The sequence below is a fragment of the Diuraphis noxia genome, unplaced genomic scaffold (genome assembly GCF_037042655.1).
Source record: "Diuraphis noxia isolate RWA-SAM2 unplaced genomic scaffold, SU_Dnox_SAM2 contig0001, whole genome shotgun sequence".
Classification (NCBI taxonomy): Eukaryota; Metazoa; Arthropoda; class Insecta; order Hemiptera; family Aphididae; genus Diuraphis; species Diuraphis noxia.
Window position 1 is genome coordinate 1,359,706 of NW_028301711.1, and position 13,535 is coordinate 1,373,240.

Here is a 13,535-nt window from a genome sequence, read left to right on the forward strand (position 1 = left end):
TAATTGTTAATTTTAAAAATCATAGCTTTTTAATGACATAATACAATTAAATAGGTACCTACTTTGATATTTTTACACATATCTACAACAACTAAGTTTAATCTATGCGCCATGCAATGTGTATAAATTGCTGTAGGGAATTTATTTTTAATTTTTGCTTGCACGCCCCCCAAATGGCCAGACATGACACTAGCTCCGTCATGTGATTGGGCAATAACATGAGAATCTCCTATCTTAGATTTTTGTAAAAAATTCAAAATCATTGTAGCGAGAAAGTCTGCGTCATGACCTTTAGAAACTTCTAAGAATCCCAAAAACTGTTCGTGTATATCGAGATCTTTAGCATACCTTAAACACACAGACATTTGCTCACCTTTGAAACTCCTAAATAAGATAACAAACTATATTAATTTAGCACTTTATATTTTTACAATTAAATACTGTTATTTGGTATTTATGAGTTGTATATAATATATTTAAACTAATTACCTAGCTTCATCACACATTAAAGCGAAAAATCCATTTTTCTGTACTTCTAAAATTATTTTGTCTCTAACCATTTGAGCACAAATACTTAAAATTTGGTTTTGAATTGACCAACTGGAATAATTAGTTGTACAGTTAAATTTTTTGGCAAATTGTTGATCAAATTTTTTTAGTAAATGACAAGCCTCTTTGAAATTTCCTGTAAAAATGACATATTTGTTATGAGTTTTTAAAAAAATATTTGCTTATTTTGAGCACTTGGTAGGTACCTTGGTTCAAAGAGTCTTTATCTTCAAAGTGGCCCCGAAGTGGGATTCCTTGGCGACTCAAATATAACAAAATTTCAATTAGTTTTGTTAAGTATTCTCGATTTTCATTTACTTCTTTTTGATGTCCTTCTGATAGCTTAGAGACTACACTACCTTTGGATTTACTTGACAAATAAGAAGTATACTTTGTCTTGTTAATCAAGTGTTGTTTTGAAGAAGAATGTGAGTTACACTTCTCTCTAATCTAATTGTCCATAATAAGCAATATCAAATTATTATTTACACAATAATACAGTATTGATTATAATGAAAAATTGCATATATAAATATTATCAAAATAGAATACAAGTAATAATAACTACTGTCTACTAGGCATTCTTTAGCTATGAATGCATTTTTTAGGTAACTGGTTAAAACAGTAGGTAACTTACTTTTCTCCAATTTTGAAACCCCTTAGTAGTGAAAGTGTCAGTGTCTTCATTATAATTTCCCAAACCAAATATTCGACAAAAATAACAAAATACCAAATCTTTCCTCACACTATATTCAAGCCAATCATAATTAGAATACAGTTTGCTTGAAAAAGACCTGTTTTGAATACCAAATTTGGTTTTGGGATATACCTAAAAAAAAATTTTGTTAAACCTTGTTAAACATTTTGAATTTGTTTAGTTCAAGGCTACTACCGTTACTTAAATTTAAAAAAGTGTGAAAAGTGACTTGATTTTTTTGACAAAATATCATATTGTCACTTTTAATTGAATATTAACCAGATTTAAAATTGAATGATTAAAATAAATTAAAATGGTATGTTCAACTTTACTATATTATTACTTTGATAACAAGTTAGGTACCTAAGTCTCAGCTTTTAATAAATCAAGTTACATTACCTATATTGTCATCAATTAATATTATATAATTTAAATTAAATTTAAATCAGTCTTTCTTGACCTAATTTATAACATAGTTATTTAATTGACTTACAATTAATAATAAAAAAAACATTATTTATATTTTAACAAAAAATGTTAATATTTATGTTTACAAACTTAATTATAATGTTACCTCTTTCAAATTAAAATAACAATTATTAATTAGTCAGTTATTAATCAATCAATCTATTTTGGACTTTAGATGATATTTTCATAGACTCTTTTATATTCAATTTTGTTAATTTGAATATCTAGATAAAAACAACACATATCTCCTATTGTTACACAAAATAGTGACAATAACTGACTATTTTCATGAGAATGCAAAAAAAAGTGACAAAAAGTGACTTTGTAGCAGCCCTGTTAGTTTGACAATTTTTTTAGTAGGAATTGAAAACTGACTTGTAATATAGGGCGTGCAGGTCCCGTGTTAATATCTCCTAAATCACTTGTAACTGACACATTTGGATCCATACTAATATGTTCGATAAATGTACTGTCATCTTTATCCATTACTTCTTGCATATCAGCCATAATACCAATATCTTCAGATTCAGAAGTTATACTGGAAGTACCTATTATAATATAAAATTGATCATTGAATATAATCATGAAAATAATGTTAAAAGTGTAAAACGATGGAGCTTAAATTTTAGTGTAAAGACTATAGATTTTTACTTACTGGCAGTGGTAAATATTTCTGTATTAGCTTCACAATTGGTTTTTTTTTTGTTGCATTTATACTTTTCAAATATTGAAAACATTTTTTTATGATTTTACGTGATTTTATAATTTATTAAACAAAGTAACTCAAATAGTTATTTCAAATAAACATAAAAAAATTAACGGAACACCATAAACAAATTTACGAATCAAACTTTATTGTTTTATTTTACTCGTTGCTCAGAGGTGGAACTGTGGCAGACTGACGAATGACGATAAATACAAGCAATTGCCTATTGAAATTACCCACGAGTCAATGTTATAAATAGAATTATTTATTATCATTATCAATGATAAAACCATAATAGTATAACATACAGTACATTGGGGTTTCACTGGTTTGTCACACACTCACACAGTCACACTGCAAATGCGCCCAGCGTTTTCGCCGAATGGCCGTCCGGGTGTGTGTTACCGCCATCGCTACAGTATTTATATGGAATATTATGTTCTATGGTATTTACATTAACAAAATAACAACATCAAATAATCTAAATTTAAATTGTCACTTTGATTTAATTGTAAAATATTTTTATAAAAAGTGATTACACCGATTATAGAATTACACGTTATTTTATTACTGTCTGCATACAGTATACAAAAACGTTTCATCGCATGATTAAATGCAATAATACAATAAAAACGGTTTTTCTATTTGCTGACTATTAAAATCTAAAAAAACGTCAAAAAATTTGGGGGTGCTATTTTAAAAACTGGGGGTGCTAAGCACACCCAAGCCCCCCCCAAATTGCGCCTATGGTATTTGTTAAATTTTGACTGAAAGCAAAAAAGTTTTATGTTGAATACTCTAATTGTCACTACCTATAATGAATATAAGTGCATTCTATAATTTAGTAGAATTTATTTTAGTTGATTATTAAAACTGAATTATAAACTAAAATAAAATAGTACTATCTATATTTTATAATAGTATATGTTCTTACAATCTTACCTTAGGGCTTAGAACCTACAATATTGCAATATTGTATAATATTATGATAATGTAGGTAGGTATTAAAAGCTTTTATATTTTTTTTTTTATCTTTGTACCAATTTTACCTATGTATCATAGATGGCCAACGCTTGGATGATGCAGAAAGTGTTAACAATGATTTACTCAACCTAGATCAAATCGAGCCAAGTATTTTAGAAAAAAATGAAAGAGAAATTGAAAAAATGAATGAAAATGGTAATTATTAATTAATTCAAACATTTGTATTTGTTAAATTTTGACTGAAAGCAAAAAAGTTTTATGTTGAATACTCTAATTGTCACTATAATGAATATAAGTGCATTCTATAATTTAGTAGAATTTATTTTAGTTGATTATTAAAACTGAATTATAAACTAAAATAAAATAGTACTATCTATATTTTATAATAGTATATGTTCTTACAATCTTACCTTAGGGCTTAGAACCTACAATATTGCAATATTATATAATATTATGATAATGTAGGTAGGTATTAAAAGCTTTTATATTATTTTTTTTATCTTTGTACCAATTTTACCTATGTATCATAGATGGCCAACGCTTGGATGATGCAGAAAGTGTTAACAATGATTTACTCAACCTAGATCAAATCGAGCCAAGTATTTTAGAAAAAAATGAAAGAGAAATTGAAGAAATAAGCGAAAATGGTAATTATAAATTTATTCAAACATTTGTATTTGTTAAATGTTGACTGAATGCAAACAATTTTATGTTTAATACTCTAATATTGTCACTATAATGGATATAATTGCACTCTATGATTTAGTAGAATTAATTTTAGTTGATTATTGAGACTTAACTAAACTAAAAAAATAAATATATATTATACAATTGTCAATATTATCATAATATATGTAGGTAATTACTAGCATAGTAGCATACTATCTTGTAATAAATAATATTACAATATTTATTATTATATTACCTAGTACCTAATAATAATAATTTCTGTAAAGAAAATGTTATGGCTAACATTCTACATATTTATACATAATAAATAAGCATATTATATCATCTAGTATAATTTCATAATTATTACATTTAATTTGATTATAAAATAATTTTGACCAGTATGGCTGTACATTAAAAATTAAATTACTAATATTTGTGTTTTTTTTTATATTATTGTAGTTGACCGTGGTAATGAACTTAGTGAATTGGATAATAATGTCATAGAGGCTTTTAAGAAACCAAACTTGGATAATATGTCATTATTTTTAAAATTGCATCCGTTTCAACCTACAAATGATACTGATTTACCATTTGTATCAAAAAAAGCATTTTTTCGAAAAGATGGTGTCAAAAGATTATGGATAAGTTTCTGCAAGTCAACTAATAAACTTTTCTGTTTTGTTTGTTTGGCGTTTACTTCTCAAGATTCTGTTTTCATTAAAGGATTTGATGATTGGAAACATGTGTACCAAAGAATAAATGAACATGAAAATAGTCGCACTCATAGTCACTCATCAGAAGCTTTTTTTCTTAAATCACAGAATAGAGACATTAAAATGTTGTTGACAGTCAATCAAAACAATAAAAGAAAAGAATATGTTAAAAAAAATAGACTTATTTTGGAAAGGATCATAGATGTTTTAAAGTTGATTGGCAAGAGAGGGGTGAGCTATAGAGGCAACAGAAACGAAGGTGCTCACTCTTTAAACAATAAAATATTAGACCACGGAAACTTTTTAGAAATAATGATTTTACTAAGTAAATATGACCCAGTTATAAATGAACACTTCAATACCATAATTACTAAAAGTGAAACAAAGTTTCTTGCTGGTAAGAAGGGACGTGGAAATTTGTTAACGTTTTTATCAAAAAATACTTTACAATCTATTATAACAATAACTTCTTCTTTAATATCAAATCAAATTGCAACAGAAGTTAAGGAATCAAAAATGTTTTCTATTCTTATAGATACAACGCAAGACATAACTGTAATTGACCAATGTTCTATTGTAATAAGATATGTTTTACATGATAGAGTATATGAAAAGTTGGTAGCTGTTAAACCATGTCATGATTCAAGTGGAAAAGGAATGTCAGAACTTCTTTTGAACACTCTTCAAAAATTGGAAATTAATGTAGAAAATTGTATTGGAAATTCGACTGATGGGGCTGCTAATATGCAAGGACAGTACAAAGGAATGACATCATTTTTAACAAAATCATCCCCTAATCAAGTGCATGTATGGTGTCATAGTCATATATTAAATTTAGTACCATGTGATGCAACTAAAAATCCTCTTTTAGTTGCATCATTATTTGGATTACTCAGCAAATGTGCTCAGTTCTTTAAAGAATCGTATCTGAGAATGGATGTATGGCGTGAAATAAGCTTACAGGAATTTGGAAAGAAAAATCAAAAAAAATTACAATTAATTGGTGAAACTCGATGGTGGTCAAACCAAACCGCTCTTGAACACATTTTCGGTAAATACCAAAATCCAACGGATTCGATGTATCCATGCCTCATTGTAGCATTTTCTAAAATAACTAATAACCAAAAATTCAATCCTGATGTCCGATTAAAGGCAAATAATTTGTTAAATTTACTTTTAAAGTATGATACCATCTTGATAGCACATATTTTTTCTAGAATTTTTAGTATAACTGGCCCACTGTCAAAATATCTCCAAACTAGTGGCATAGATTTACTCAAATGCCAACAGTTAGTAAAGGCAGCATTAAAACAATTAGAAACATTTAGGCGTGGAATGGAAGACATTAAAAAAACAAGTAATGAATTTATTGAGTGGGCAAACAATAAAATAGACCAAATTATGGACGATGAAGAAAATATGCTATGTATACAACAACAATTTGAAGTAACACGTTTTAAAAAAAATGCCTGGTGAGAATTTGGATGATGATCCCATAAAAGATGCTGTAAAAAAATTTACAGTTGAAGTACATAACTATGTAATGGATACAGTTATTGAAAGTATGAAATCAAGATTTACTAATAATAGTGAATTGCTGACAGACTTGGCTCTTTTGTCACCTATACAATTTTTAGCACATAAGAAAAAATTACCACATCAAGCTTTTAAGACTTTATCAAAAAAAATATTGAAATTTACCAACTATAAAACTGAAGATGAAGTTTATAATCAAATTCATGGAGAATTAATAAGTTTTTCGAATAACTGGGAATTTTTAAAAATGTCGATTGCAGATGAGTATGAAATATTAAATTGGGAACTTGAAAATTACGAGGATGATTTGGAAGGTGTCTCTGATGAAATAAGTCAAGTTATGTGTAATAGTTGTAGAAACTGTACACTGTGTTGTTACAAGTTACTGATAAAATACAATTTATATAGTAACGCTTATCAAGTATTAACAGTTGCTTATAAGTATTTATTGTGTCTGCCCGTTACCCAAGTTGCTTGTGAACGATCTTTCTCTACCTTAAAATATATAAAAAATCGGTTAAGAAGTAAACTTAGTAATGAAAATACTGAAGCGTTTATGTTAATGTCGGTTGGAAAAGAAATGTTGGTAAATATTGATAATGATCAAATAATTGATTTACTGTCACAAAAAAGTAATCTTCTTTCATCATGTCTTTAAAATTTGTATTAACTTATTATTTATGTTTAAAACATAAAATGAATTATAAAAGCTTAATTACTTTATATTCTTTTTGGTTTGTTTATTAGGCGTATATCATATTTATAAATTATGATTTGTTATAGAAAATTCAAGCATAGTATTGCTTATTTATATATTAAAATTATGTTAAATAAATGGTTAAATAATTTTTTTTTTCATTTGTTTAAAGAGAATATATACATATAGGTGTAACTATATAGGCCTTTAGGCTTAGAAATTGAATTGAGATAAACAGTCGCAAAATATTGATACTGATTAAAGGTCCATTTATTATTTTTATGTCCTCTTACATATTATATTATAATCTTAAGTCTAAAAGGTTAGGTAAATAAATAATTATAAAATTAATTTGTAGTGTTGGTGAGGGGGGGTAAAACCTCATATAACTTTGTCCTCCCTTATATTAACGCCTATGCCGTAAACATTGAAATGTGGCCTGGTGTAATACATTTTCCCGGCCTGAATTTTTCTCCCAGGCCGTCCCTGCTCCCACCCCCGTGTGTAGGCGGCCCACAACACCGGATCCCGCTGCAGCTGCGCCGTTGACATCCGCCGTACCCGTGCCGCCGTGGTGGTGTTGGTCGCCTCCTCCATGCTGGCCGCCTTCAGTAGTTGCTGGCTACGTTCCAGCAACTCGGCCGCTTGTTGGATGGCGGTTGGCGGTGTGGTCGGCCGTTGTTGGTCCATGGTAGGGCTGTTGTTCCGACTAAAATTTGTTATATTTAGTTATGGGTTTGTTGGTGGGTGGGGTGGTGTAGGGTGGGGTTATGCTGTGATCGTCGCCCGTTTGAGACAGGACACGTGGATTTTGCGTGCGGGTTGTTGGTCCGTGAGGAACACGCCTTTGCCCACGCGTCTGTGTAACTTCACCGGTCCCCACCATTTCGGTGCGAAGCCGGCGTGAAATTTTTTGTGCGCGCTCGACAAGTGGTGTGCTTTGTAGTACACCATGTCACCTGTTCGGTATTTTGTGTCCGTCTGGCCCCCTGTTACAGGTGGTACGTCCAGTACGGCACTTTCCCGTTTCGCTCTGTCCCTATCTGTGTGCTCTATCTGGTTGTCCGCTGTCCGAGTCAGTGCCCAGTCCCCGGGTCGCTTGCCCTCTCTGCCGAGGACAAGTACCGACGGTGGGTATCCTGTCTGGTCGTTGCGTCTATTCCTGATAGAGAACAGTATGGGGGCTAACTTGGTGTCCCAGGTGTTGTGGTTCCCGTCGATGAGTAGCGCGCGTAGACCTTTTTTTATTTCCTGGTTGCGGCGCTCGACTGGGTTGGCCCTCGGATGATATACCGGAGTTGTCCAGCCCTCAGCCCCCCATCGTTCGATTGCTTTGCACATGTCATTCGATACGAACTGTGGGCCGTTGTCGCTTAAACACACACGGGGATATCCGAAACGTGAAAAGAATTCTCTTTCAAGCGTTTCGGTTATTGTCTTCGTAGTGGCTGTCCCGAGCGGGTATGCTTCGGTCCATCTACTAAACAAATCCGTGGCAACCAGTAAATATTGTTTTCCCCTACTCGTACGCGGGTAGGGGCCCATGAGATCTATGCTGATTACCTCCCAGGGGTGTCGCGGTGTTCTGGCGGCGATCGGGTCATCTGCGCGCGCGTTCAGTGGTTTTGTACACGCGCAAATGTGGCACTACTTGACATACAGTCGGACGTCGTTTTTCTGGCCGTTCCAAAAAAAACGCTGCCTTACCGCCCTGTATGTTTCTTTCCAACCTGGGTGGTTTGCGAGGACGTGGTTGTGGTATATCCAAATCACCTTTTGTGCTTTGTCGTTTGGTACGACTACGGGTGTGTGTTTGCCCAGCTTTTTCCGCAGAAGGCCGTCGGTAAAAATGTATTGGCTATTCTTTCTCGTGGCGTTTCTGGTGCTGTGCGCCGGCTCGTCCGGTGTCCCGTTGTCCACTATGTCTCGTGTTTTGGGGTCGTTGGCCTGCCAAGTTGCGAGCATAGTGTGTGTGATGGTGTGGTCGTTGTTTGGTTTGTCCGGGTCCGTAGTGGCGAACAGATTGTCGGCCGGTGCGCTAGTAGTGGTGTTGTGTGGTGGTGTGGGTACCCCTACTAGTCGCTCCTCGAGGTGTTCCTCGTCTACCGGTGGCCCGGGTGCCGGGTTCCGTGATAGCATATCCGGCGCCTCGTTCTGTACGCCGGGTACATGCGTGGTGTGGTAGTCCAGGTTAGCCAGTTGTAGTGCCCACCTGGTTAACTTGGAGTTTGTGTTCTTTGCTCGGTGGAGCCACGTTAGTGCTGCGTTGTCCGTGTAAAGATCAAAACGGCGAGCTTCCAAATATGGTCTGAATTTGTCGATTGCCCAAATTATCGCAAGACACTCGCGTTCAACCGCGGCGTACCGTTTCTGTGTGTCACTAAACTTCCTGCTTGCGTAGGCGATTATCCGTCTTTCGTCCGGTCTGTCACCCCGTTGGAAAAGGACGGCACCTGCTCCTATTTCGCTAGCATCCGTTTGTAGGCAGAACGGTTTTCCGTAATCCAGTGTCGACAGTTTTGGCGAGTCGCACAAGGCGCGTTTTATTGTATCGAATGCCGCCTGTTCGGTCTCGCTCCATGACCATTTGGTACCCTGTTTGAGCCGGTCTGTTAGTGGCGCTACGGTGTCCGCGTAGTTGTCGACAAATTGGCTGTACCAGTTGCAGACGCCCAGGAACTTCCGTAGGTCCCTAACTTTGGTTGGTGTTGGGAACCGCATGATGCCTTCTAGTTTCTCCGGTTGTTTGTCTATGCCGTCGGAGGTGACTAGGTGTCCGAGAAATGATATTTCGGTTGATCCGAAACTGCATTTTTCGGTGTTGCATGTTAACCCGTGTCTCTGTAGACGTTCCAGAACTTTGTCCAAGTGGCACTGGTGTTCGTCCGTAGTGTTTGAAAACACCACTATATCATCAATATATACGCGGACGAACTCATCCAGGTACCCTCTCAGTACTTCGTTCATTAAACGTACAAAGGTCATGGGGCTGTTCTTAAGGCCAAAGGGAAGGACTCGGAATTGATACAGACCCCGACGCGTCCGGAATGCCGTGTATTTTCGAGCGTTTTGGTTAAGTGGTACTTGCCAGTATCCCGACTTAAGGTCCAAAATGCTAAATATTTTTGCGCCTCGCATTTGACGTATCAACGTATTGAGGTCCGGCATTGGATAAGCGTCGGACTCAGTGACGTCATTGAGTCGTCTGTAGTCGATGCACAGTCGGGGCGATCCGTCTTTCTTTTTTGCTAAGACGACGGGTGCGGCCCATGGTGATGTGCTTTGCTCCACAAGTCCCTGTTGTTCCATATCCTGTACCATGGTGTCGATTGTGGCCTGTTTTGCCTGCGGGTAGGGATATGGTTTGAGCGCTATCGGTGTTTGGTTCTTCAGGAGTATGTCGTGTTCGATTAATCTGGTGCGACCCACGTTGCCGCTGAAAACGTCCGGGTAGTTGCGAATTACTTCGGTTATTTTCGCGCGCGTGTGTATGTCACCATGTATTACCAAATTATCGATGTCTGGTGTAGGGTGGTGGTGGCTTTTCCGACCCTTCCAGCATGCCGTTGTTCTCCTATGTGTACCAAGGTGGATCGTGCTCGTTGTGTAGTCCCAGGTGACTTCGTTGTGTACGAGGAAGTCGTGTCCTAGGAGCATGTCGCAGTATAGGTTGTCCAGAATGGCTGCAGTGAAAGTGACCGTTAGGTCTCCGATCCTGGCTACGAATGTGGCGGTACCACTTGTCATTGTGGTGTGTCCGTCCGCCATTCGTACGTGTGTGGATTGTCCGTGGTGTGGTGTGCCAAATGTGTGTGCAATGTTCGGGCTTACATATGACTTTTGTGCTTGTGAATCGAGTAGCGCTGTTACGAAGCCTGACCTAAATTCGAGCTCGACCGCGGGTGTCGGAATATTGTCGGGGCATGTTCGTTTTTCGTTACTCGTCGTTGGTTATGTACTGTAGCGGGGCAACTGGTTCTGAACCGCGTTTCCGGTGCTCTGGTGAGCGGTTTGCACCGCCATTATCAGAGCGTCCGTTTCGGTTGCCTCTGTGCTACTTGTATGTTCCAACGGTGCACGTGTGAATTTCATAGTAGTGGTCTGTGTGTTTGTGTTTGGTGGTGATGACCTACTACTTAATGAAATAGTGTGTGTGTGGGCGGGTGATATATCTGATGACGCCGAGCTTGTCGATGAGCGTTTGACAGTTATATCCCCGTCCGTAATGCCGAACGTTATTGGTGGTGGCGTGGTTGTGTGTGTGTGTGTGTGTGAGACGGCGGCGCGGACAAATGTCCGCCGACTCAGTTGCCGTTTCCCGACGCCGGTGTGTACCCGGGGCAGTCACTGTTCCAGTGAGGCCCTCCGCAGTATTTGCACGGGTTGGGCGGTTGTGGTTTTCCAGCTGTTCCGTCCCGTGCTCGCTGTTGGTAGGTCGGCCGTGTTGCACGGGCTTGTCCGATCTTTTTATATACCGGTTTCGGTTGCGGTCGAGATAGCGGTGGTGGTGGTGTCTGTTCCGGTGTGTAATCCAGGATGCCAGCGATCCGGCGAAGGTCGGCGAATGTCGCTGGTCTTTGCAGCCGTATGTGCGTGCGGTATTCGTCTCGCGTTAATCCGGTTATCGTACTGACTAGCTGTGGTTCAGGTAGCCCGGTGTTGATGCGGCGCGCGAGTTGATTTTTTTTAATCACGAATTCCGTCAGTGACTGCGTCGACGTTTGTCTAACCGATACTATCTCGGCCAGCAGTCGAGATTGTATGTCCGCGTTGTCGAACTTTTCTAAAAATTCGGCGCGGAACTCATCCCAGGTGAGGTCCAGTAACCTGATGGTGTCCCACCATGTACTGGCTGCGCCCTTTAACTGCGGTTCAATAATGTTTGTCCAGCCCGACCTATCTATACGTGACTGGTATAGTATCGATTCCGCCTTATGTATGAACATAGGCGGAGATCCTGTGAAATATTGAGGGGGGCTCAAATATTTGGTAATAAACTGACCCGTGGGGGCTTTGCCCCCACACCCCCAACAATCATTTTTACATTTAATAACTCATTAAAATAATTAAAAATTGTCGTTATTATACCTACTAATTAGAATACTCACAAACAAAAATGACTAAAATAAAATACAATATAACTTACCTTTAGTTTTGGTCTTTTAGGACCAGACTCTAAATCACCTAAATCTAAATCAAAATCGTCGACAATTGGTTCAGGTTGATCAGTAGTATCTGTCGATCCTGTGGGTATCTCTTCAATTGTTTTAGATTTAAATTTAAATATTTCAAACATATTGAATGAACTGAATAATAAATTTTTAAAACGTTTTTTCAAGGACCGATATCAAATAACAATAAGCAAAATATAATTTAGAAAATGGTATATTAATTAATCATGATAAACTTTACAACCAATAGCAAACAGCCTAGCAATCTGTCTATAATAGCCGGAATAGCTCACTATAATATCAGGCATCAAGGCAGTTATTATCGTTTCTTGTGATATAACAAGAAAAAGAAATGAAAAAATATTTTTCCCATCTATTTATAGAACCGTATAATATGTTATTGTATATTATTGTAACCAAATAGCCAATACACTCGAATACTCGATTTGTACACAGAATATATTATATACAAAAATAGTATGACGTTAGCACGTTTATGTGTGATACTAATCCTTGTTAATTATTAAATATAATTTTTAGATCCAAACAAAAACGAATTTACATATAAATTGTATGTAAAATTCTTATTTTTACAGTTTAGGTATTTATTTAATAATAATAATAAATTATCCTAGAATATTCTGTAATCTGTACAAAAGTACGTTTTTGTTTTTTAAAAATTTTTAGGGGGGCTTTAACTTCCAATGATTTATTTTGGGGGGGCTAAGTCCCCGTAAGCCCCCCCCCCCCGATCTCCGCCTATGTGTATGAACCGCACCGGGTCCTCGGGTGTGGTTCCGTGGAACTCTGGCAGTGAAAATCTCGCTGTACGTACGTCGTCGTACGGTATCAGTATAGACTGCTGCGGTTCATATGTGTGGGTTGGTGTTGGAGCATTGTGATGACACGCCGTGTTTTCAAATCGTACTGACCGGTCGGGTGCGTGTTCGGGTCGTTGATAATCCCCCAAGTAACACCAATTGTTCTAGTATTAATCCTTAAATGTTCCATTCCTTCTTTGATTATTCTGGATACTCAAAAGGTAATATATTCTGAAGAGTTTTTATTATTTCATGAATATTCTTAATAATTTATTATAATCACAATCAATTAAAAAATAATATCAATCCATTCTTATTCTATTCTTACGAAATATCATATTAATACATTATATTATATTAAGAATATACAATTCATAATATCAACGATTATTCCATATGAATAATCTTTTATTAACACATTCACACATTATTATGATTATTTATATTTACTAGTTTTTATTATTTTATGAATATTCATAATAATTTACTATATTCACAATCAATTAAAAAATAATATCAAT

The 13,535-nt window shown here is 36.1% G+C and overlaps 2 protein-coding genes and 1 long non-coding RNA gene across 3 annotated transcripts; 1 reads left to right on the top strand and 2 right to left on the bottom strand.

The window, feature by feature from the left end:
• Positions 1-29: 29 nt before the first annotated feature.
• LOC149059193 (zinc finger MYM-type protein 1-like) lies at positions 30-506 on the bottom strand. Its single transcript, XM_089223035.1, has 2 exons — positions 490-506; positions 30-384 (listed from the first exon to the last, which is right to left on the bottom strand). The coding sequence occupies exons 1-2, from the start codon at positions 504-506 to the stop codon at positions 30-32; spliced, it is 372 nt and encodes a 123-aa protein (XP_089079161.1).
• A 104-nt stretch (positions 507-610) lies between these two features.
• On the bottom strand, positions 611-1,370 carry LOC149059194 (uncharacterized). The gene is made up of 3 exons (XR_016189900.1): positions 1,187-1,370; positions 756-999; positions 611-685 (listed from the first exon to the last, which is right to left on the bottom strand). It is a non-coding gene; the product is annotated as an uncharacterized LOC149059194 (long non-coding RNA).
• A 1,432-nt stretch (positions 1,371-2,802) lies between these two features.
• On the top strand, positions 2,803-6,265 carry LOC149059195 (zinc finger MYM-type protein 1-like). The gene is made up of 3 exons (XM_089223042.1): positions 2,803-2,866; positions 3,935-4,051; positions 4,536-6,265. The coding sequence occupies exons 1-3, from the start codon at positions 2,803-2,805 to the stop codon at positions 6,263-6,265; spliced, it is 1,911 nt and encodes a 636-aa protein (XP_089079168.1).
• Positions 6,266-13,535: the final 7,270 nt, after the last annotated feature.

Excerpts from the sequence above, each read along its gene's own strand:
- LOC149059195 (XM_089223042.1), top strand. The coding sequence starts at position 2,803 with ATGGCCGTCCGGGTGTGTGTTACCGCCATCGCTACAGTATTTATATGG. Across the intron at positions 2,867-3,934 it reads ATGGAATATTATGTTCTATG|ATGGCCAACGCTTGGATGAT; the intron begins GTATTTACATTA and ends TATGTATCATAG. Across the intron at positions 4,052-4,535 it reads TGAAGAAATAAGCGAAAATG|TTGACCGTGGTAATGAACTT; the intron begins GTAATTATAAAT and ends ATATTATTGTAG.